The following is a 25,648-nucleotide window of genomic DNA, read 5'->3' on the forward strand; positions in this document are numbered from 1 at the left end:
GTTTCTTTTTGTTGGCATATTGCATTCTTTAGAGTAGACCAGATGAAATCACACTTCAAATTCTACCCCTTACAAGGAATAAATGGTAAATGGCCTGTATTTATATAGCGCTTTACTAGTCCCTAAGGACCCCAAAGCGCTTTACATATCCAGTCATCCACCCATTCACACACCCATTCACACACTGGTGATGGCAAGCTACATTGTAGCCACAGCCACCCTGGGGCGCACTGACAGAGGCGAGGCTGCCGGACACTGGCGCCACCGGGCCCTCTGACCACCACCAGTAGGCAACAGGTGAAGTGTCTTGCCCAAGGACACAACGACCGAGACTGTCCAAGCCGGGGCTCGAACTGGCAACCTTCCAATTACAAGGCGAACTCCCAACTCTTGAGCCACAATCGCCCCGGGAACTGTGTGCATCTTTTGTTTATTGCAATAGCTGATCTCTGATTTTTATGGAAGCATGCTAAATGAAATGAGGTGTCGTGGCTGCAAAAAATAAATGGATAAAGCAGTTTTTTGGACATTCTTCTTAATAGCCTAAATTATACACAAAAGAGTAGTAAATTTGGGTTTATAACTAATATATGAAGTACAGCTTCTACTTCATTTGCTTGTTATTACTGACAACAGCTAGATTTTTTGTAATATTTAGTTGTAACCTAAATAATGTGTCATTCTAGTAGCCCAAGACCTGAAATGATCAACAAGATGAACCTGAATTATTTAATAATACAATAATATAATGACAGAGAGGTGGTGATATGATTTCAAGTAATCTCGGTGGAAATTCCTGCTATTTGTGTCTTACCTGACTTTGTGGTGTAGTTTCTTAGTTTACTCATAAATAATTATAGATGGTAACAGAAAAAATTTTTCCTAATATTTTGTGCTAAAATAATTGCATATATATGAATCTTTCATTCCTCCTGAAGAGTAATAGGTGATTGTAAGCTAAAAGATTGTGTAGTTTACAGTATTTCCTCCACTCGATAATGCTGTTTGAGTGCATCAGGCTTCTTATCAACTAAACCTGTAGATGGTCTGACTTTATAGCTGCAGTACTTTACTGCAATAACAAATATTAATAACTAGGGATGGGTACCGGTGTCCGGTGCCATGATGGCACCGGTTCTGACATAAACGGTAGTAACCAGACCGAAAAGCAGCGCACATTTCGGTGCTTTATTTCGGTGCTTTTTTTTCCTGAGCTGTGATACACTTTAGAATCTAGCCAATCATTTTACGTTTCCGAGGACAGTAGGCGGGGCCAGGTACGTACGTTCTGTTAGAGCAGAGCTACAGATTAAAAATGTCCAAGGCGAAGCGGTCAGAAGTCTGGCTGTACTTCACAGCAAAAGATGCAAACTCAGCAGCCTGCAACAAGTGCTTTAAGCTGATACTGTGATACTGTCAAAGGAGGTAACACCTCAAATCCGATGAAACACCTGGCGACGCATAGCGTTTTTTTTAAAAGCCCAGAAATGCGCTGTATTTGATAGCTTGCTGCGAGACCTCACACCGAGCACATCTACTGCGGGTGGGTTGCCTGTTATGCAACATCCCCCAAAAACACGAAGAGGAGAGTCCTGGCCCCTAGCCCTGCCAGTGTAGCAGAAATGATGACGGATGATGGTGGCAGCAGCAGCCGTTCTTCTCTGCGTGAGTAGCTAATTTACGTTGAGTAGGCTAACCACGTTATTATGGAACGCCAGGACTGCCATAATGAATTAATTAAATACACCATTAAATAATTAATTAAATGTGGCAATAATTAATTAAAATTGGAATTAATTAATTAAATAAATAGTTATGACACATGTAATTAATTAATTATTGACACATTTAATTAATTATTTATGTATTTCACATTTTAATTAATTATTGACACATTTAATTAATTAATTATTGACACATTTAATTAATTATTTATGTATTTCACATTTTAATTAATTATTGACACATTTCATTAATTATTGACACATTTAATTAATTATTTAATGATATATTTATTTATTTCATTTTGGCAGTCCTGATGCCTGGCTCTCATCATGAAATAATTTTATCTGTCAGCCTCACCCATCAAACTCAGGGGGCGGGGTTAACGCTGATCGAGTCAAAACCATTGCTTTGGCCTGGTGGCCATTGTTTCTAGCACACAACAACCGGCATGTGGAAGCTAACAGAACTGAGCTTTGAAAAACCCTGTTTGTGTGTTACCAAATACCGTTTTAATATTTTTTTAGCCGAGAATGTAGTGGTTTAATCTTCATGTGTCTGGTCGGTTTGTCAAGATACAGCCTCTTTGCAAAAGTGTTTCGATGATTTCGGAGATGTCGTCCCAGTCTCACGGCAAAGCGTGGGATAGACCCGCTCGCCTCGCAAGCAATCCCACCGACAAAGCGCAGGCCCCGGTACACAGCTGTAGTAACCCCCGCTGACTTCTTTTACTGAGGTTATATTTATCGGTGTTTTATTTCCTGATGTTCTTATGTGTCCTACGTGTTTCAGTCGCCAATTCTGAATTATAACTAACATTAAAAACATGTTTAAGGAGGAGAGAGAGCAAATAAATCTGTTTAACATCTGATCTTTGGGTTTTTGTTCAGTAATCAGCGTGACCTGTGTATAAACACATAAAAGAGATAACGTTGGTGTTTCCGTCATGTAGTAACTGCTGGCTTTAACTGTACAAAGGTTGTTCGACACTATGAAACACATACAGACTTCATGATGTTCGGCTAATATTTTTATTGTGAATATTAATCATGCTGACCTCGCTCTGTACACCACGCAGCGAGGTCAGCATATCCACGATATCCTCAGCTCCATGAGTTAACACAAAGTTTCCCAGCTGACTATCTAACTGCCAACTATTCCAGAGACGTGAAAATATACAGCATAAAGAAAAGTGTAAGAGACTCAGCAGCAGATTAGAATAACAGTTATACATTTAATAAATCACCAAATGAATCCAAGAAACGAGCAAACCTGTTCCGACAATTTGAATTTGTATTCCCTCAGCTGCAGACTCGCTGCTGTTTAAATGTTTGAAAAGGAAGATTAGATATAAAAAACGTCAAACATAGACTCAGTCTGCCTTCACATTTGATATGAGGCCAGCACGTATAGTGGCCTCAGCAGGCTATTACTGAAATACACGTGCTATATCATAAACTATGATATAAACAGGGAGGTCCTATTAACATGTTTAGTTTTAAAGGACACCTTCCTGCCTTTAGTCTCATTCATGAGCAGTATTAGTTTTCTTCTAACATCCAGAAGTCTGCACGATGTGTTTCATAGTTTGTAACAAGCCTTTGACAGGTAAACATAACATGACCGAAAAAGCAAAAAAAAAGCAAAAAAAAAGAGAGAGAGTGTTGACATAAGAAGAGAAAATTCTCTCAATTATGGAGACAGACAAATGGTTCATTTATGTTTGATGTGTGTTTATTCCTCCCTAAATATCGTCGGTGAAGTTCGCCATGCATGTCAGATTTTCCTGCGCATTTTTATACCTCTGCCAACAGAGAGAGAAAAAAAATCACATTCTAACAGACAGCTGGTGCTTAGAATACAGTTGAATAACTATTAAAAAACAGATGATATTTAGATGATAGTTCAGTCTAACACATGTGCCAGTGAACCATTAAACGTCTGTGAAACTATGCAGTTATGAAACGTAACTTTAACCTCAGCCAAACCGATTTGCTCAGTTGTAAATAAAACAGCGAAGTAAACGTGACCCGACAGACAGAACCTGAGTGAATGAAGTCCAGCGTTTAACCACTGAGAGCTAAAACTCAGCTGAGGTTTGAAAGCTGTGTGCCGGTGATTGGACATCAGCCGCTGATAAAGCTGTTCGCCTATAAAGTGCTCTGTAAGGAAACAAGCTCCAGCAGCTCTGCGCTCGGGGAAAACACTATATTTACTTATCTTGTGCAGAAAAATGCGCTGACATTGCGTTATATCGAGCACCGGCTGCCCAGTTAAACTGTGACTATCACCAGGTAACTAGGCGTGTTTCTTGAATTAGCAGCAGGTGTTAAACAGCTGACAGATGAGGAGGAGGATGCATGCAGGTAAACTGAGGGTCTGTTGAGCTGATCGCTGGTTTCGTGAGAAAAATGTCAGCTCGTTCTTTATGTTACAGAAGCACAGAGACACAAGACCAGGCGGAAAGAGACGATCGTTCGGTGAAAATGAGAATCTGCGAATGCAACATGTGGAACACGGAGAGTGGAATATGTAAACAAACCGGTTAACGTAACCCCCTCGGTGCACTCTGCATGCTAACTGTTAGCAGAGCTAGTGAAATCTCTGAAAACATCTGAGCACTTTTGCAAACATGTTCTATGTTGACAACCTGACCAGACATACGTCGCGACATTCGCGGCTAAAACACTGTTAAAAGTGTAGCTGGTGACAGAAAAACGGGGTATTTTAAAACTACACCACCACCATTGCTGCTTGTGATTTGATCTGCATTCTGGGATAACTGGCTGCCCCAAGTCTACACAAGCAATCGATTTTCTAGGATCGACCTGTTTTGACTTACTTTGCACGGCAACCAATCAAATGTTAGAGAAGCTGCATGGGCAGCGTTAACCCCGCCCCCTGAGTTTGATGGGTGAGGCTGACAGATAAAATTATTTCATGACGAGAGCCAGGCGTCAGGACTGCCAAAATGAAATAAATAAATATATCATTAAATAATTAATTAAATGTGTCAATAATTAATTAAATGTGTCAATAATTAATTAAAATGTGAAATACATAAATAATTAATTAAATGTGTCAATAATTAATTAATTACATGTGCCAATAATTAATTAAAATGTGAAATACATAAATAATTAATTAAATGTGTCAATAATTAATTAATTACATGTGTCATAACTATTTATTTAATTAATTAATTCCAATTTTAATTAATTATTGCCACATTTAATTAATTATTTAATGGTGTATTTAATTAATTCATTATGGCAGTCCTGGCGTTCCATACGTTATTACATTAATGCATGTAAGGTGAACTAGCAAACATCATCATAGCTACATGCGGCTGTCCTCTTGTTTGATGGCAGATACTCCCTTCACCCTGGCTAAAAAGGCTAAAATGACCAAAGAAAAAGTGGAAAACAGTTAAACATGAGAGGTTTAGGACAAAGTTTGTGTTTTTTCCATTGTTTAAGCACTGCTTCCAGCCAAGAGTGATACCATATATGCCCCATAGCTGCAGAAAAGGCTAACATTGTTATATTTTTACAAAAAACAGCTGAACATGAGAGGTTTTTGGACCAATTTTGTGTTCTCCATTCTTTAAGCACCGGTTTGAGCACCGTTTGAGCACCGGCACCGTTTCAAAAGTACCGATTTGGCACCGGTATCGGATAAAACCTAAACAATACCCATCCCTATTAATAACTCGTCAAAAGAACCAAAACAAACATGAAAATGTTTTAAAAATGGATCACACTAAATTGTTAACATTTTAGTAGAGGTCTGCATAGCTGCGTCTCTGAGGCCAAGGTATGCTGTATGTCATTATTTGATCTTTTCAATTTTGCCACATTCTTCATTTAAATGGTTCATTTCCTGAACTGACTGCCAATTGAAATATATGTTTTTGAAACCAGAGCTACCAACACACTTTTTTATTAAGACTAATATAAATTTTAAATGATATAATGGAGAGTGAACAGCAACACCCAAGTATTACAAATAAAGTATTTGTCCATACCTATTTGTTTGTCCAAACTCACATCTTCTCATGTACCCTAACCAACTATTTCTTCTTTTTAGCCAATAAAATCATTAGTATCTCCTCATTCATGACCCATAATCGCAGTCACAAACAACTCAGGTTGACCAGTACAGTAGTTTACCTCCCTTCGGGCCATAGACATAGACAGCCCATGTGAAAATATCCTTGCTTTAGCACAAACTTTGTTCCAACATGTGATGGTAGAGTATTTTTTTTTTATCATTTGCAATCATTTAGAATCAACTTGCTGATAGTCCAGCCATGGTATGAAGTCTGAATACAAATGTCTGAATGCTGAATATTCAGTGTTTATTCATTAAGGCATAAAAAACCTTAATGGAAGTTTGGCTTGGCTCCCATGTACACTTAACTTGTTGCACATACTCAGAACTGCACATAAAATGTAGTCTGAAAGTCTGAGTGCACAACAAGAGCACATTTATTCCATCATTCATTTTCAAATGCTGTGTCTTGGGATGTTTTGCTTTACACGAAACAGGAAAAGGGTATAAATATGCATTTGTTTTTTTTCATGTGTGAGATATCCATTTGGTGCTGCCTTGGTGATAAGTTGTCAAACTTGAGTCAGGTTGAGATGAAGGAGAATGAGAAGCAGAAGATTTAAGCATTCTGTGGATTATTGAACTGATTCTGAAATTTCAGGTCAATCAAGGAGACTGAAAATGCAGCATACTTTTGCTTTGGGATCACATTACATGAATGGAATAAAAAGACAAGCTATAAAGCAGAATTTGTTTTTGTTTTTTAACAGCAACGTGTTCAGTGATGATGACAATTTAACAATTATTTTTGCTAAGAGTAATTGTTATTGTGTAATTGTTCACTTATCAAGAGAAAAAAAACACTTTGTTTTCAATGAACATTAAAAAATGCATCTTAATTTAAAGAAGTTCATGCACTAGAAGTTCATCAACTTATTTTCATTAATTCATTAATTCTGCTGTTCATTGGTAAGTATTTTCCTCTTGCTCTCGCTACTGGACTTGAGGTCAGCATACATTCACTCTGGGTTCCTTTATACCTCTATGTTTGCATGCTGACCATTTTTTTCGTCACTAAAAACTGTAATCAGCTCTCTGCTCATCATACAAAAATTGAACCACCATTCTCTGCACCTGATTATAAAACATGCAAAAAAAGATTGCCTCTTTTTTTTAGAATCTCTGAAAAACAAATTTGTATATCAATCAACTTTTTAATTCTCAGCTTGGTCCCTGACTCCCTGGTTACCATCCCTCTTTTGGCTACTGTCCACCCAATTATACTTGTTCCCCATTTTTAGTTTTATTTTAGTATTGTCTTCTATTCCACCTTCAAATTGTACGACCCTGTCAAGGTTCAGTTTCAAAATGGGCCTGTAGTGTGTGGCAGGGTTAGACCGTTAGTCTGGTATCTTCGGGTAGATCACTCTAGGATATATCACTATGGTAGCCTATGCTCCACATACAGTATAACCTGCTCCAACTTGCTCTGTGTTCAAGCTCCAGGCTGAAAACCATTACCATTTTCCACAAATGGGAATGCAGTGGTTTTCTTTCCCTAGACATAAGACAATACGCTCTATGTCTCATCAGTCCTCAAAACATTATTCCAAAAGCCTATCATTTCATTTTTAGCGGAAAACAGATGTGCACATGTGCTCTTTTTTGGGACGCAGTGCTTTATTGTTGCTCAGTATTCTCACGATTATTGACACATGAACATTAGCAAATATGGGACAGGCTTGTAGTTCCTTGTGAACTCTTTCTGGAGTGACGTTTGATCGCTCATGAAGAGCAGATCAATAGTCTTGAATTTCCTTCATGTGTATACCCTGTCTAAGTGGAGTATTTATCAACTACGTGACCAGCCTTCTCCTTTTTTTCCATCATGGTATGAAGTGAAGATCAATTTTTTTTAGAGCCTTCTTTCTTAAATAAAAATTGTTTCCTACGAACAGTTGTCACTAGTGCCATTGAAAACACCTAATTCTAATTTAACCAAACATACTGATAAATCTGGGATTCACTTATTATGGCCCTTTGCAAACGTGAAGTGTATAATTATTTTTCTTAGGTAAATGAACAAGTGTAATGGTTTCACATAATTTGATTAATTAGGTTCTCACATTTAACTTTTAGGACTTTAAAATATGATGTTTCAGGTCATATTTCTATTTAATCTTAAAAAACAAATGAAAAGGGAAAAGGCGAAAAATCATATGTCACAAAACATGGCTGGCTTGAAAGTATACATATCAGCTGATGTAGTAACTACAGCTTGTCACATATTACATCCAGCAGTTTATGAGAAAAAAATCTACTTAAATACTGAAATTGCATATCTCAATACTTATGCAAATACTAAAGCAAGTGTTTACACTTACACACAAACTTGAGCAGGACTGTATCTACTTACAAGCTATGCTTGGCCACATAAGGGCCACATAAAATTGAATTAGAAAACCCACACAAAGAAATCTCTGGCTCTTTGAAGATAAATTCTAGTGTGAATGGTTATAGGGATTTATACACAAGCAGCTCAACTCTTAACCCCAGGTGATTTAACTTGCCTGTGCCCCTCAGTACAGGTGAAGTAATTGAGTAAATAGAAAGGCTATGAATATATTTCCATCTTATCTCCGCCCATAATTTTCTGTAGAAAGCTTACATCAGCAACTTGTGTTGGTCACAATGAAAACTGTATTGGCAGTGGGTCATGCTGTGTATGCACATCTCTGCCGGCCTTTCAAGATAAGAGTGATTATGAAGTGAAGGGTGGCATCGGATTTCTGCACCATCTTCTCTTCTCTTCTCTGCTCTAGTCTTTGATGAGACTGCGCGAATTTTCTGAAGGTTTCAAAAAGAAGCAGGGGGAAGCATTAAAGCCACTTGCCTATTCTTCTGTAGAATCACAATATGCAACCAAAAGACTTTTGGTCTCTTGAAGTATAGCAAGAAAAATAAGTTACAAGGATAACTTTGCACATCCAATGGATGCATGACCAGGCTAACATCTGGAGAACTGAAAGGACAAGCCAGCACTTCAGCAGCATGCCTGTAAACATACTGAAAAAGAATTACATGACTCATCAGACCACCCTCACTGTCTTTCGTTGACCTATGGCCTAGTCCTGATGTCCATCACAAGCACATTTAAGTGTGAAACAAAATGGTTTGCAGTATGCAGTTTTGGCACTCTTTTCCTTGGGCACCAATGTCCCCACTGTTGCTTCATCAGTTGATCTTCCTTGGACAAGTTTTGGAAGGTACTAACCATGAAAATTAGTAGCAGCCCCCAACATGACTTGACCCATGTAAAGTCACCTTAAGTTACAATCCTTATCCATTTTTGCCCTCCAACACATCAACTTCAAGGAATTCTTACTTATGTGGCTGATATGTTTAATGACTGTCTGATGTAAATGATGAAATATGCTTGATATGGCCTCCTATTTACACAGTGTTGATCAGGGTGAACTATTTTGTTGTTGTGTTCAATCCTCCAAAGATGTCAGTATGTAACATTTTAATGCAGATATTTTTGCCGTTGTGTTTTTATGCCTGAGGGTGAAAACACATATTCTGTGTTTTTCTTCCTTTTTATTATACCCGTCTGTTTTTCCATTTTTGTTCTAGATGGGAAATGCCTCCGAAACATTTCTGTTCATGTCTAAAATATCAAAAGACAATGACTTCATCATGGGAACGCTCTACACCATTTTTGGTGAGTGATTTATCCCCCCAAGGTCAATCCTTTTAATGTGGACTCAAATTCTTCAGCTCTTTACATTATATTGCTCTGTGTCCTAGGTGTGCTGTCGGTGCTTGGAAATGGCATCCTGCTGTTCGTGGCCTATAGAAAGAAGTCCTCCTTGAAGCCAGCAGAGTTCTTTGTGGTAAACCTGTCCATCAGTGACCTGAGCATGACCGTAACCTTGTTTCCATTTGCAATACCTTCAACCTACACACACATGTGAGTGACAATTCAGGTTTTCAATTTTTTTTTCAAATTTCATCTAGTCCTCTTTTATGTCATCTTCACATTTTTATCTTCATGAGAGACAAGGATAGAAGGAAAAAGACAGATGAAGAGTGAGGTTAGAGGAGTGGTTTGAAAGGCAAGGCTGTAGCTGCCGACGAAAACCAGGGCTTTAACAGCCTGAGCAGTAGTTTACGACATGCATTAAAAGACAAATTAAGGTTTTGTAAGCAGATGCTTGCAGACATAAATTCATCATATTTGATTGTTTGTGGATACGACAGATAAAATACAAATAAATGCATTTTTAAAGGATTTTGTGATTTTTCCATTTGTATAAAATGGAGGTGGAAATATACTATCATGCTAGATTTGCAACACATTAATGGTATATCTGATATTGTCACTTCAGCAATCAAAATTTGAAAAAACCCTCCACATTTATGAAAATGTTGATATTCTAATTTTGAGATCATTTTTGCTTGTAATTCTTGCTGTGTGCTCATAGCATAGACCTTGGGAAGAAGCAGTAAGTGATTTCTGCCTCTGAGGGTTTTGCCTCTGAGGCTTTACAAGGTTGTTGAGCCCAACTGCAGCCTGAAAAGATGACTACAGATGCTACTCAAGGTTGGAAAAAATGCTGAAAAAGACACAAGTAGCATAGCAAGGCCCTGTGTAGTGCAGATGAAAAGCCAGAATTTTCAGTTTAACTCTGTGTGAAGTTTCCAGGTGTATGATTTTAAGTAGTATTTGTGCAAAAAACAATAAACAATGCAAATGTCTTTTTAACTCCACTGTCATTGAGCTTTGGACAATAACATGTTTCCTATTTTTGTAATATTTTCTATGTGTTGCACTGATAAAAATGTTTTAGATAATGTGGAAAGCATTTATGTCTCCTTTGTTCATGCATCCTACATAATACCTTTGTCTGTCTTCTGTCTCTTCCTATGATTGTCTGCCTGCTGTCTTATTCTCTGACCATTTGCTGCTGATAGCTGTCATATGCACCATTATTGGGTCAGAGTGCTTCACCGCATGCTACAGTTGAATATGATCCAGGAGACCAGAAAATGTATTGCAGTCTCATTGACTGAAATTCACCAAAGGGAATTTGCAGGCAAACTCTCACTTAATATCACACAGTAACACATGTTCTGTTTTCTTTCTCTCTCCATTCAGGTGGTTGTTTAATGAGACAGCCTGTACTGTGTATGCCTTTTGTGGTGTTTTGTTTGGCCTGTGCAGTCTGACCAACCTAACAGTGCTCTCCTGTGTCTGCTGGCTCAAGGTCTGCTGTCCTAACTACGGTAACAACACCAGTTTTTAATGCTTTACATTGCAAAACAATGCACTATTTTAACACTAAGGAATTTAGTGACCCGCGAGAATGACCCAAACTGAGGCAATAAAGAAAATCAAAGACATGGTTGTTTAGGGTTATTGTGAAACCAGTGAAATAAGATTCTGTGTGATCTCAGTGAGTTTACTTGAAATGTAATTCCATTATTGGTTGTTTTCCATGGATGATCTACAGAAACCTTTTGCAACTTTTCAGGTGTTTTCCATTTAACATTTTTTCATTCTGCAACTCATTTTGAATCACAACCAAACTTATGCTCACTCACTCACATGAACCACTTTGCTGTGTCAAACTGTTTCTCTATGGGAGTTCTCAGGATGCAGTTGGCATAAGATGCAAGTGTCCCTGCCTCTTTCCAGTATCACTTCACAATAATTATTTCACGATGCTTTATATTGTAACTAAAGACTCTACAGTATTATTCCAAGGCCCCCTAACAATCCAACTATCCCGGCAGCCACTTGGCAGCAGTGGGAATGAAGAACTCATTTTAACAGGAAGAGACCTCTGGCAGACCCAGACTCAGGGAGGGAGAGCAATCTGCTGTAGCCATTGGGGAGTATGAGAAGAAGAGAGAAAGAAAAGCATAGAGAGACAACATACACTACCAACACGTACACATTGCAGTGCATCAAGTAATATTCTTTTGTTAGACGCAGATAACATCACAAACAAACCCAGAAGGTGTTTTTGTTTTGTTCTTTTTTGTTGTCGTTGTTGCTTTTTAAGTGGCTGCCAAAACAGCAGCATTATTGGATGTTACTAGAAAAAGTCTGCATTGAGAGGAGTGGTGGTGGAGTATGCTAGTTTCTTGTTTATACTCCTTTTGGATATTTGAGTTTGGAGCTTTGGCTTTGTTTTAACCCTTTTATTTATTTCATTTGTGGCTATTTTTTATTCTCACCTGACTCACTGGTGCCTCACATCAAGACAGTCCTGAGTTCAATTCCACCATCAGGCCAGGGCCTTTCTTTGTGGAGTTTGCATGTGCATCTCCCTGTGCTTGTGTGGGTTCTCTCTGGCTTCTCTCACAGTCCAAAGACATCCAATTATTGGGGTCAACTGGTAAATCTAAATTGCTCACAGGTGTGAATGTGAGCAATCTACTGTTAGGTCTGTGACAGACTGGAAACCTGTCCAGGCCCAGGGTGCCTCTTCTCCTAAGACAGCTGGGATAGGCTCCAGCCCTGAATTTGATTGAGTGGAAGAATGAATGGATGGACTTAACTCATTGGTTAGGTTGTGTTGTATAGAGTACTTCCTTGGGCGAAGATAGAGAAAATAGGCTTTGGCACTGGAAATTACCTCAATGCGTGTTTACCCCTTCCATTAAAATGATATGCAGGAGTCTATTACAAGCATGTGAGTGAGAGGTTTGTCTCACTGCTGCCTAGACTGTGCACATAAGGCGCTGACAAAAAAAATGACATGTGGCGCATATCTGTGAGATGCTACCAAATTGACACAACATCAATGTTTCATGCCCTTGGAATGAGACCTAACTGATGCATCTCTCTTTTTTCCCTGTTTCATTCCTGCACATTTAACAGATATTTCTTCTTTCTTCATTGAATGACATGATTCAATACTTTGTTCCATTCTTGTTACAGTTTAGGATGAACAAGTCATATCTGATATCCACATTTGGCCTCTTAGCTAGCATTACCTTATTTATTTGACTTGGTCAAGGAATCAAAGGGCTGGCTGTATGATGCTTCCAGTGTAGATATAGCTTAATTCCAGCGTAGCTCTAAGAAGACCAAAAAAAATTACTGTTGCAGAAGGGTTTTTTTCTTATTCTGTATCATACATCCCCAAAGGTTCTGTGTGATATATGTACAGTGGGGCAAAAAAGTATTTAGTCAGCCACCGATTGTGCAAGTTCCCCCACTTAAAATGATGACAGAGGTCAGTAATTTGCACCAGAGGTACACTTCAACTGTGAGAGACAGAATGTGAAAAAAAAATCCATGAATCCACATGGTAGGATTTGTAAAGAATTTATTCGTAAATCAGGGTGGAAAATAAGTATTTGGTCAATAACAAAAATACAACTCAATACTTTGTAACATAACCTTTGTTGGCAATAACAGAGGTCAAACGTTTACTATAGGTCTTTACCAGGTTTGCACACACAGTAGCTGGTATTTTGGCCCATTCCTCCATGCAGATCTTCTCGAGAGCAGTGATGTTTTGGGGCTGTCGCCGAGCAACACGGACTTTCAACTCCCGCCACAGATTTTCTATGGGGTTGAGGTCTGGAGACTGGCTAGGCCACTCCAGGACTTTCAAATGCTTCTTACGGAGCCACTCCTTTGTTGCCCGGGCGGTGTGTTTTGGATCATTGTCATGTTGGAAGACCCAGCCTCGTTTCATCTTCAAAGTTCTCACTGATGGAAGGAGGTTTTGGCTCAAAATCTCACGATACATGGCCCCATTCATTCTGTCCTTAACACGGATCAGTCGTCCTGTCCCCTTGGCAGAAAAACAGCCCCATAGCATGATGTTTCCACCCCCATGCTTCACAGTAGGTATGGTGTTCTTGGGATGCAACTCAGTATTCTTCTTCCTCCAAACACGACGAGTTGAGTTTATACCAAAAAGTTCTACTTTGGTTTCATCTGACCACATGACATTCTCCCAATCCTCTGCTGTATCATCCATGTGCTCTCTGGCAAACTTCAGACGGGCCTGGACATGCACTGGCTTCAGCAGCGGAACACGTCTGGCACTGCGGGATTTGATTCCCTGCCGTTGTAGTGTGTTACTGATGGTGACCTTTGTTACTTTGGTCCCAGCTCTCTGCAGGTCATTCACCAGGTCCCCCCGTGTGGTTCTGGGATCTTTGCTCACCGTTCTCATGATCATTTTGACCCCACGGGATGAGATCTTGCGTGGAGCCCCAGATCGAGGGAGATTATCAGTGGTCTTGTATGTCTTCCATTTTCTGATGATTGCTCCCACAGTTGATTTTTTCACACCAAGCTGCTTGCCTATTGTAGATTCACTCTTCCCAGTCTGGTGCAGGTCTACAATACTTTTCCTGGTGTCCTTCGAAAGCTCTTTGGTCTTGGCCATGGCGGCGTTTGGAGTCTGACTGTTTGAGGCTGTGGACAGGTGTCTTTTATACAGATGATGAGTTCAAACAGGTGCCATTCATACAGGTAACGAGTGGGGGACATAAAAGCTTCTTACAGAAGACGTTACAGGTCTGTGAGAGCCAGAGATTTTCCTTGTTTGAGGTGACCAAATACTTATTTTCCACCCTAATTTACGAATAAATTCTTTACAAATCCTACCATGTGGATTCATGGATTTTTTTTTCACATTCTGTCTCTCACAGTTGAAGTGTACCTCTGGTGCAAATTACTGACCTCTGTCATCATTTTAAGTGGGGGAACTTGCACAATCGGTGGCTGACTAAATACTTTTTTGCCCCACTGTATAGGTTGAAAAATCGAAATAAACCACCAGACAACCAAAAGGCACGAGAGACCACAGAAGAGAACTAAAGTGCGTGATGACAGAATTATTTCCATGGTTAAGAAAAACTCTTCCATCTCCACGGTAGTTTGCGTGTCATTGTTAAGGTTTATAATCAAGATATGTCTATAGTCAATATATGTCTTCATGACTAGATAACAAGAGGGTTTCCTCAAGGTTTATATTAGTAGTTACACTGAAGATTATGAAGGCCAGAAATAGCTGTACTATTTTAATGGTTTGTTAAGCCCCTTGAATTAAAGCTGAAAGTCTGCGCTTTTGTCACAATTTATTTAATCATCCACTCTGGTGTGTACAAAGACAGAAATTACAACGCGAAATGTGTCATTGTCCGAAAACAACTAATGACTGCAGCTTTAGCAGCAAGAAAGGCTTCTATAGATGAATTGAATGAATCCAAATAATTGTAATACATAAAAGTTTGTGTTTCCTGTCATTCATTGTGTGTTTTAAAATGTTAGTTGTTCACATGTGCATTTTTACCACTTCAGATGTTATAGAAAAACTGGTAATTGTTCTTAAAAACTGTAATGAATGTAACATTTCAGTATTTCAGTTATCTAAATATCGTGAAAGCATCAAAGGCATCTTTATTCTGGGTTAAAAATCAAGGTGTTGATTCCTTGATCTCAACCTTTCAAAACTGTGTGCCAGGCTTGTCTGAAAGCTCTTTTAGTTCAGCTACGATGGTCCTTACGTGTTCACTTTCAAACCTCTTCACCGTTTCTTTATTATTTATCTGTATTAGCTTAACTCAAGGTCTGCTTCGTATTCATACAAGTACTTAAGGTAATCATAGAGTTGGCTGCACAACAACAACAACAACAACAACAACAATAATAATAATAATAATAATAATAATAATAATAATAATAATAATAATAATAATAATAGTTTCGTCTTCAAAGCATCAGCTCTTTACACAGGTTAAAGTGAGTAATTTTTTTCAATATATACCAATAGAGTCTTAGTGTTATTGCTATGGGAAGCTTCACTAATCATACTTCTACTCACCTTCTTTTATTTGTGGGTTTGCATCCATAGTCTAAAAGTTTTAGATAAAATTCCCATTGAGTTCAGATAGAATAATGAGATTTTTTCCAGTCACAACTAAAAGGGTTCAGCTATTTGCTAATTAGCAGCAGTAAAAGAGTAAAAGTAGACTGATTATTGAAAAAAAGACCAGATTTAGAAATGCTGAAGTTTTGAAATTAAATTCTCAAAACAGGGACAGAATTAGGGAAGAGAAACATTTATTGCAACATTCATGTTTGTGTAGCTGGACAGTATAAACCAGTTAAAATTTCATTGTGTTATATATATTAATTATTCACAGTTAGCATTTTGTTTTTAATCCTGGATTTTACCTCTTTAGTTCTCACCATCATGCTGGCGTTTGTACTGCTACAAATCTGATGGTAATATGGTGCCCTTTACTCTTGAATCCATAGAAACCAAGGGTTTTATGGGACACTATAAACTGAGGGAAATTCTGCTGCTGCACTCCTCCACAAAATGTTAAAAAGCACAGTTACGTTTTGTGGGCTCTGAGAATTTGTTGTTCTACACAGTTATTTATGACTAAGCCAAACCAGCACAAATAGCTGATTCTGGATCAGTGTAACATTTCAATACACCGTTAGCACATCCAAAAAGCACTGAATTCATGGTTGATAAAGGTTAATTTTCAAGACTTATCATTTACTTGTATGTGCTTCATTAAACCATTCTTTTCTTTAATATTTGAAACTTTGATAATCCGAAGCAGCACTTGACTATAATTCATAATTTATAATTCATAAATCATAATTTAAAAAAACACTGAATATGCAGGCATAAATTAATTGATAACCTGTAATTTAGTTTTAATTAGGAACCCTTATTACTATCCTCACTCGATGAATGGGTGTGCTGATTAAGTGCCAGATTTAAGCAATATTCTCATTTATATCCTTTGCACACTTGCCCATACACACTGCAGGGATCACAGAACTGGGGGCTGCATCGATCATCTTTATAGTCCACTAAGTAAAACCCTGCCTAACAGGCATGTTCTAGTACTTTAATATAATAGAAAAGCAGGTCAAGCTGTTCAAGAAACAAAATCAAAACAAATGGAAAAAAGAGCACAGAGAGCACAAAACTAATGTAGTGCTGCAGGATGAGTTATGAGATGCAGGTGGAGATTATATACATCTAATGAAAAGTGTCCACTTACAGTATATGATGCAGATATTTCAGGATTTGTCCTAACTTTGGCTAATAGGCACATTATAATTGAAGGCTGTGTTATGAAATAGCTCCTCTTGTCTGTTTTTCAGTGGCGCACAGTCTATAATGCAGAGAATAAAAGCCAAGAGACTACAAGCTTCACAAGCAAATGTGTTTGAAATGCAAATGAGCACAAATAATTACACTGTCATATATTTTTTCCTGCAAGAAACTTTGTTCAAATGTGTTGTTTTCTTGCTTTTATACACTGTCACACAGCCCTCCTAGTCAAACAAGCACACAAACAAAACAATGTGGATGTTTGGATCCAGACAATAATTGCAAACATGCAGTGACAGGAGTTTCACACCAACTTATCCCATCTGCTAGCAGAAGGTTAGACCAAGAATAAGTGTAATTTATTGACTCAGAGCAAGCCTCCAACATATTTGCGCCTCAGAAATCCTTGGTCTCACGCTACTTTATGTAAGAATGATTCTAATAGCTTCCAGTGGGCTAGACTATAAAAGGGAGAGTTGAGGACTTTCTTAGAAATAATAATTCCTTCATGTGCCACGTGGATAGCTGGAGTTCTGATTGGGAAAGGGGTGGCCAAAATCAGATAAAAGCCAACTGTAATTGCTGACACAGTTGAGTGAGTGCCTTGGGGCAAAATGACCCCCCACCATCAGCTTGAACCATAAAAAAGGGCTGGCATCCTGCTGAAGGGGCTGTGTGGTGTCATGAGTAAGGTTTCCTCTGTTCTCATCTTCACTTCACTCACAACAACTTTAGAAGAGTGTTGCCAGTAGTGATGTGCGAATCGATACTGAAATATCGATTCCTCCGATACCAGTCATTTATGTTCTAGAATCGATTCTCATATTAAAATATCGATATTTTGGTAATTTAGGGTAAATTTGTAGTTTATCTTTAACAGGAACACAGTGGAAAGAAACTATATAATTGTCTACTTTTGAAGGAACTACTTCATGTTCCGCCTTTCATAGTCATGTGTGAAATACGGCTGTATAAATGTGTCGCAGCCCCTTGGCGTGCGCACTCACAACAATGACTGAGCGTAAATGGAGTCATGCATGGATGTATTTTACCTCCACAAACAGCCGAGACGTGGTTTGCGATACATGTGGCAAGACAGTGAGGTGTTGTGGCAACACCACTAACCTCATCAAACACCTCACAGTAAATCGTATCACAGAATATGACGAGTGTATGTTGAGGCGAACTGAAGAGGAGGAGAGGGACAGGTGGTGCTAGAGGGAGACAGACGTCTCTCACGGAGTCCTTTAGTGCTACAGGCAATGTTTTCAAGTAGGCACAACTTCAGTTTTTTTTTATTTCTATATGATAATTCTGCATTATTAAGCGATAAGAACAAGTAGTCTGATGTCCCGTAATCATTATGAAGCTATAATTTGAGATACAGTAAAAGATACAATAAATAAAATATGTTTTTGTACAAAGTATCGGTATCGGATCAGTATCACTGATACCACCCTGAATTTTACTTGGTATCGGATCGGAAAGGAAATCAGTGGTATCGCACATCACTAGTTGCCAGGGTTGTTTTGGCATTTTTTTCTGAGCCCCTTATTTGCTGGATAAGTGCAGTACTACTTGTAGTATGTTAATAAATCACAGTGTATCTTAAATGGAGCCTACTATATCTTCTTTATGTCCTTATCTGTCAATAATCAATTCTAAAACTCTTTTCTCTTGTCCTCCCTCTGCCTTCTCACACTCGTCTTTAGGTAACAAGTTTTCATATGTCCATGCATGCCTGCTGGTTGCAGGCATCTGGTGCTACGCTGGAGTCTTTGCTGTCGGTCCCCTGTCGGGCTGGGGAGAGTACGGGCCTGAGCCTTATGGTACAGCATGCTGCATCAACTGGCATGCGCCGAACTATAATTCTGCAGCTATGAGCTACATCATCTGTCTCTTCTTCTTCTGCTATATTTTGCCCTGCACTATAATTTTTCTTTCCTACACATTCATCCTGCTGACTGTCCGTGGCTCACACCAGGCTGTGCAGCAGCATATGTCCCCACAGAACAAGATCACCAATGCACAAGCGCTTATCGTTAAGGTACGTGCATTATTTTCTTTTCAAATGACTTATACTAAATATTATTTCCTTCATGAATTCATGTTTGCATTGCATTTTATTTGCTGTGTTGTGTCTATTTTTTAGCTTTCAGTGGCAGTTTGCATCGGTTTCCTGACAGCATGGAGTCCATATGCTATTGTGTCTATGTGGGCAGCGTTTGGTAACTCAACAACTGTACCACCTATAGCTTTTGCTGTGGCAGCTATCTTTGCCAAGTCTTCCACCCTTTACAACCCTATCGTCTACCTGGCTTTCAAGCCCAATTTTCGCAAGTCCTTGTGTCGAGATGTGGCGAATTGCAGAAGGAGACTCTGTGGATGTTTGTGCCAGGGTGGCTCTGCAGAGAAGGGAATTTGCAGGCAGTCCCATCACAAAGAAGAATGCAACTCTACAAGGTTATCCAATGGGTTACCAGAGAACCACAGGACCTGCAGACACTGTCCTTGCCCAGAAACAGACAACGGTAATAGAGAAAATTGTATAGACTACAGTCCTCAGCAAACCGCCAGGATTCTTCAAGGATCCGTACACAGTGAAGTGGCTGTCAGCCAGCTCTCCAATGAGATGCAGAGTGACTTTCTCTAGAGGAACAAGTGGAAAATGAAGTATGAAGCAAAAAGTGGCACGAATGAAGCCCAAATAACAGTAAGTGCAAGTTGGGGGGAAAGTGAAAATGCAATCAAACAAACAAAAATGGTAAGACTGATTTAAAAGAAATAAAAAGTTTAAAACTACTTTCATGCCTCAAATATGTGATACTGCCAAAAAAATATGTGGTTAAAAGCCAATACAGGAGGATAAGCAAGCCAAACATTTCACTGGTGTGTGCATCAGCATTTTATCAGGTCAAATGAACAAGTGTCAGCAACTATGTGATCAGTTCAAGTGTAAACCAAGACTGAAGAGTCACCATGCAAGTCATTTTACGCTGGGCTTGGAGGGAGGAACTGACGATGAAACTTCCTACTCCCTGAACCACATTTTATCTGTTTATTATGAGTACTGTATTTAAATATTATGTATTTATGTATGCCTCAAATTGAAGGACCACAGGGTTATTGTTATTGTTGTTGTTGTCTTTGTTGTTGTATCTAAAATGAAAAGAGTGCTTTCACCTCATTGTCGAGGAGAAATCAAAACCTCTACTCCTATAGTTAAAGCAGACACTTTGGGTGTTAATACAAAGCACTTAGGGAAAGATTTGGCTTGGTGAGCCACCTTTTTGTCCAGAAGGTACATCTGCAAGGAGGAGATGTTGTCTTCTATTTCCATTTTTCCTAGTCACCTCTGTCCAGGCAAGAAGATTTTGATGGAGTGGAGAGTGTCAGCTGTTTAGGCGTTTCAGCCATTTTTTATAATAAGCCCTTTTTCAGTGACTCAAAAGTAATTGGACTAACTAACATAATTTTATTGTTTTCAATACTTCGATGAAAATACGCTGCAGTCAATCATTGGCTGAAATCTAGAACATGGACGTCACCAGGTTGTTGATTTCACCGGTCCTAATGTTTTTTCTGATAGAACTGAAGAGGTGAAAAGTCTTCATGCAACATCTTCACAAAACTTAAAGAAGTTCAGCCACTTTCTTTCCAAGCTCCTTAGACTATCTCTCTGATAGATTTTATATGACTTTTTAGGCTAATCTACAAAGAAAATATCAACATTTAGAGTGAACAGCTACCAAAAAGCATGTTCAGCAATTAACTCCAATTCTTTCATCAATTTTAATTTGTCGTAGAGTAACGATGGAACAGGTCTCATCTGGGCATGAAACCTTTTGACAGTAAATCGTCCAGTTACATTTGAGCCTCTAAAATTGAGGGACATATAAAGTTGAAAAAAAAATAAAATAAAATACAATACAATAAAAATGACTGTAATTTCTGAACTTAAACTTTAGGTTATTGCAGTTACTTTTGTTAAACTTCTTGTCTGATTTAAAACTCACCGTGATGGTGTGCAGAGGCAAAATTGCCAAAAAAAAAAGAAAACACTGTCCAAATACTTATGGACACTAACTGTTTGTGATCAGAACTACATTGAACTCTGTCAGTGATTCTGTTTGGGTGGTTTTAGCACTTTCTGAAGACCAGTTTAAAAGAGCAAAAAGAAATTTCTTTGTGCAGAATTTCTGCTGCAAATGAATTAGTATCTTTTATGACATTAACTGTGGAAAAGACTCATTAAAAGGCTGATTGATGATTTATTTATCTTGAATTCCGAGCCTGGGATTATAAGGTTGCCTTTGGTGGCAGAGCTGGGTCATATTTTCATTCTTTTCAAAAGGAAGAAGAAAAAATAAATAAATAAAATGAAAAAAAAAAAACACCTGCAGCATTTAGAACTTAAAAGCTTATTTTTCATATTTTGGGTTAGGATTTTTTTTCATGTCACAGAAGCATCTCTACAATGTAGCCCAACTAGCCAAGGAAAAAGTGAGATGGTTATTTGGTTTAAAACAAGCACTTTAGGAAAACAAACTTTTTCATTATCTTTGGTTGCCTTAGGGCTTGGAAAGAGGCTTTAATCAGGGTACTAAAAAAATGTTGTCCTGTTCCAAATTTCCGCAAATAAACAAGTTAGTGTGTTATTATTACTGGCTTCACTGAGCACCAAACCTATGAGACTAAGACCCAAAATTGTAATAAAGCTGAGCGATCTTTTAATCAGAGCCATTTTAACAAAATGGGAGAAAAAAGCCTGCCTGTGGATAGAACGCTTGCCTTTAGTACTTCTTTTGCTTGTTTTTAATGTGAGAGACACAAGGCTTTGCCTCAGCACCCATCAACATTATTTTAATTTTAAAAAAAAAAAAAAAAAAGCATAGTGAGGATGGATGAGGTTAACTGAAATGTTTGTCCAACAAGCAATTTTATACCACCTCCCTCCCGACAGCATAGGCCATCAACTCAAAAGTACAAAACGACCTGCCATGGGCAAAATTAATTGGATGTGCTGGAGTGCAACTTGTGATTAACTGGCATGACTTTGATACCATGATTCCTTTCTTACAGAAAGGCTGAGACCGAAGACTGCAGTTCTGTGCAGTTTACACACAAGCGCGCACACACACAAAAACTACAAAAGCATTTCAGATTTTCTGCTTTCACGTTCAGTTTGGCATGGAATAATTAGCTTAAAGTCATGCAAAACAACCAGGTCACCACATGTGGTGCATTCTGCTGTTTGCTACAATAACTCCTCTAGCCTCAGTCGGGACAGTTTATGGAGAAATGGATTCAAAATTACTAATACCACCTGAACTATAATACTCCACATGGGCTTTTCACAAGACACTTAGCCCTGGGCTTAGACGCTTGTTAGCTCAAGGCTTATTTCTCAGTTGTGAACTTAAGTTGTGTTCAGGCTGACATTAGCATTGCTCAGTTTGCTGAGGCTAGAACACTGATACGTGGGAGATTCAGCAGAATTATGTACTTCTCTTTTTGGTGTTGTGCATGTAAAACTTTGTGGTGAGGTCTATTGAATATGAAAATGAATATGCACAGCCGCACACAATATTATTCAAATGTGGATGATGCCGAAAACAGCAGCTGCACAGTATTTCCTCACTTGCTCTGGCACTGTGCACAGGCAGTAAACTGTATAACCTTGGACAAGCCAGGAAAGAAAAGGAGGGGGAAGTCCAATTTATTTTATTAAGCAGCTTTAATAAAATTGTCCCAAAAAACACTGCCAAACTTATTAACTATTTCAAATCCAGGAATTTTTTAAAATATTAGCAGAATTCTTTCTGAAACACGTATGAGCACTGTGAATCCAGGGAGTTTGAATAAATTAAAGTAAGTCATACTTACTTATATATGTCACAGATATGAACGAGTGCCAGATTCTCCACCTTTAAAGAAATTACTTCTGCAAAGAAAAGACACAAGTTAGGGCAGAATAGTGATTAAATGGGATAACTCACTAGATACTCATTAAATATGTGACAGCAATGCAGAATATGAGAGAGGTAGGTTGCAGAAGCATGTCTCATAGTGTTGTAATTCTAACTTTTGTCTCGGTGTTAGGAATTACTTCACAGTTTTTTGCCATCTGATGGGACTCATCTATTACTTAAACCAGCTTTGCATGAATATGTTACTCAATCAGATCCACTACTGACTTTATGATTAGTTTAGTTTTATTTATTAGTTATATAGTTTATTGAATATATAATTTCCTACAATATTCATTAACTACAATGTCATTAAGATAAGGGAAGGCCATAAGTATGATTGTATCCATTTTGGTTATGCGACTAATCAAAGCTAATAAGGTCAACACTTTCTGCATCGCATAAAAACTCTCTCCCACACCGACACTAAAGATCAGTCAGGAGGTACTTTAATGCGATATGATACTAGGTTGGTGCGTCTTCATCCTCATGCAACACACCACCAACAGTGCAGCCTTTTGCGTTTTCTACTGCAGTGCTGTTTCCTGGCTGAACACCAAATGACAGCTGCTTCAGTCTCTAAAGTGGGATAACCCCAGGCAACCTTCAGCTCAGAGTTTACAAAGCCCAGATCTGTAGTATTTGCTGTGATATAACTCTGATTGTTCTTAAAACTATTTTGTGAGGTTTCACGAGAATAAAAGCAATGGAAAATCTCGAGTCTGGCCATATTAAAAGAGTTATACACGTCAAGTGTTGTGAAGTTCAAGTTTGAGAATCTTTTGAACCTGGAGCTAACTGTGAAATGAGGTGAGGAAAGCCTCGGGCCATCTGGAGCTCGAGTTTATTTCAGCTGACTCATGTACATGTGAAAACTTGCTCCCTTTGCAAAGACAACAACAGGCTCTCCACGGACTCATAGAGTCAGTTTTTTATTTTTTATGAGGATGTTGTAGACAACATTATCTTCAGCTTTTCATTTATATATCAAAGATTTCCTGGATGTTCAGGGTAAGCAGCTCATTGCTGTTTCTTGCTCCACAACCTCCAGGTTGGAAAAAAATAAGTGACACAAAGCCTTTGAACTGTGTGCAGGATGGTATGGTAAACATTTCCTAGAAAGAAACAAATGATTGTACTTATTTTTCTGTTATGTGACTAATGATGGTGGTTTCATAGTAACTATAACATTTTAAACATGAGAAAAGTAGTATAAAAACTGAAGTGTGTGAAGTTTCTGCTTGTCATGCTGCAACCAAAGGTTACAGTCACCTTTACACTAACTGTCAAAGCCAAAAAAATACTGTCTTGGACTGTCATATTTTTCTACCAATATCCAGGTTAACATAATAAAAAAGAAAAGAAAATGAAAAACAACATATCAAAGACTCGGCTTCAAGTCCAGTGCTTGATAGGCTCTGTTTTGCCCACAGTCTTTGGGCAAAAAAAAGGACATTCAAAACAGGAAACATAACTGTGAAAATCTGATTCTGATGTCTATTTTTTCTATTCTGTTCTACTCTATGAACAAATATTGCAAGTACCTAGGTGTGCAGTCTGTACTACTAGCCATTCACCTGGGTAATCTACACTGACTTTACTCCTTCAAATAATATTGCATTGTATATATCTGACGTCAGGGATTTCATGTCGATTGTTTGCATGGATGAAGATAATACGTGTTTGTACAAATGCCTAATTATGATGTATGTTATTATAAATATCAGTCAAAACATGAAAATAGAGATGGAGCAACACCTTGCAGTGTCTTGAAATGGTGATGATTTTTATTTTCTTGATGTTTTAAATGCAGTCCAAACAAGTTTCAGTCCAAACGAGCTGCTTACTTCCTTTTCCCCCTTCTAATGTCTATAGAAAAGAGAAAAAAGGCTGGATATTCAATTGGCCATAATATAAAGCCCATTATCCAAGTGGAAAACTTATCTATAATGATGTTAATGTGCATGCATCTGGTGAACTTGAATTGAAAGATTTAAGTACTTTGAAGGCTTTAATGTTGTTAAACAAGCTTATATGAGCATTTTACAATGAGGGAGGTTACATTTAGTGCCAATATGTCTGAGCTGTCTGAAAAAGTTCAAGCTTGGTGCAATTATAGTTAGTCCTTGCATTAATAAATCCTGTTCCCACCATTAGAGTGTGTTAAAACTTTTGCTAATCATATTAATCTTAACCTTCTTTCTGAAGGTTTCTGTATCTGTATCTTCTGTATCTCTATATTCTGTCAAGATACAGCCTGGCAACATGGCAAAGACCTTTGAGTCTATGCTTGGTCAGAATATTACGTTACATTCTGTTTGCACTGTGTTATAATAGCTGTATTAATGCATTGTAAATAAAGATTAATGTAATTGAGCAATGCAACTAGAATTTTCTGACTAAAACAGCCAAGTCTTTAAATCAGTCCATGTTTCCCTTTTTATTTTCTGAGATGCAGTTTTGTTCATGAGTACACAAACACCAGGAGTTTTGATGCACCTTTCTTCAGCTTTTTAGACACAAACAAAGCTGAATGTGTTGTGTAAATATGTATATGTGTGTCTGTATGTATGTATATGAAAACAATTCTGTCTAACTACATAGGCTTGAACAAATGCGTTAGATGTATTAAATTATTCTCATTGTTGTCAGTGATGTTTCAGATGCACTGTGAAAATGTTTACAGCTTTTGTTTCTTGTTTTAAAATTATTAAAGATTGTTTAAAAAAGTGTAACATATATTTAGCCAATGCAATATCATTTGTTCAGAAGTAAAATGGAATGATA

General features: G+C 38.1%; 1 protein-coding gene across 1 annotated transcript; it reads left to right on the top strand.

The window, feature by feature from the left end:
• The first annotated feature begins 1,213 nt into the window (after nucleotides 1–1,213).
• Nucleotides 1,214–23,057, top strand: opn7b (opsin 7, group member b). The gene is made up of 6 exons (XM_080898208.1): nucleotides 1,214–1,665; nucleotides 9,412–9,499; nucleotides 9,586–9,748; nucleotides 10,937–11,064; nucleotides 18,605–18,939; nucleotides 19,045–23,057. Exons 1-6 carry the CDS (start codon nucleotides 1,633–1,635, stop codon nucleotides 19,543–19,545), a joined length of 1,248 nt encoding a protein of 415 aa, XP_080754334.1. The 5' UTR covers nucleotides 1,214–1,632; the 3' UTR covers nucleotides 19,546–23,057.
• Nucleotides 23,058–25,648: the final 2,591 nt, after the last annotated feature.

This window comes from Rhamphochromis sp. 'chilingali', assembly GCF_963969265.1.
Source record: "Rhamphochromis sp. 'chilingali' genome assembly, chromosome: 12".
Classification (NCBI taxonomy): Eukaryota; Metazoa; Chordata; class Actinopteri; order Cichliformes; family Cichlidae; genus Rhamphochromis; species Rhamphochromis sp. 'chilingali'.

Excerpts from the sequence above, each read along its gene's own strand:
- opn7b (XM_080898208.1), top strand. The coding sequence starts at position 1,633 with ATGATGGTGGCAGCAGCAGCCGTTCTTCTCTGC. Across the intron at positions 1,666-9,411 it reads CAGCAGCCGTTCTTCTCTGC|ATGGGAAATGCCTCCGAAAC; the intron begins GTGAGTAGCTAA and ends TTTTTGTTCTAG. Across the intron at positions 18,940-19,044 it reads CACAAGCGCTTATCGTTAAG|CTTTCAGTGGCAGTTTGCAT; the intron begins GTACGTGCATTA and ends TCTATTTTTTAG.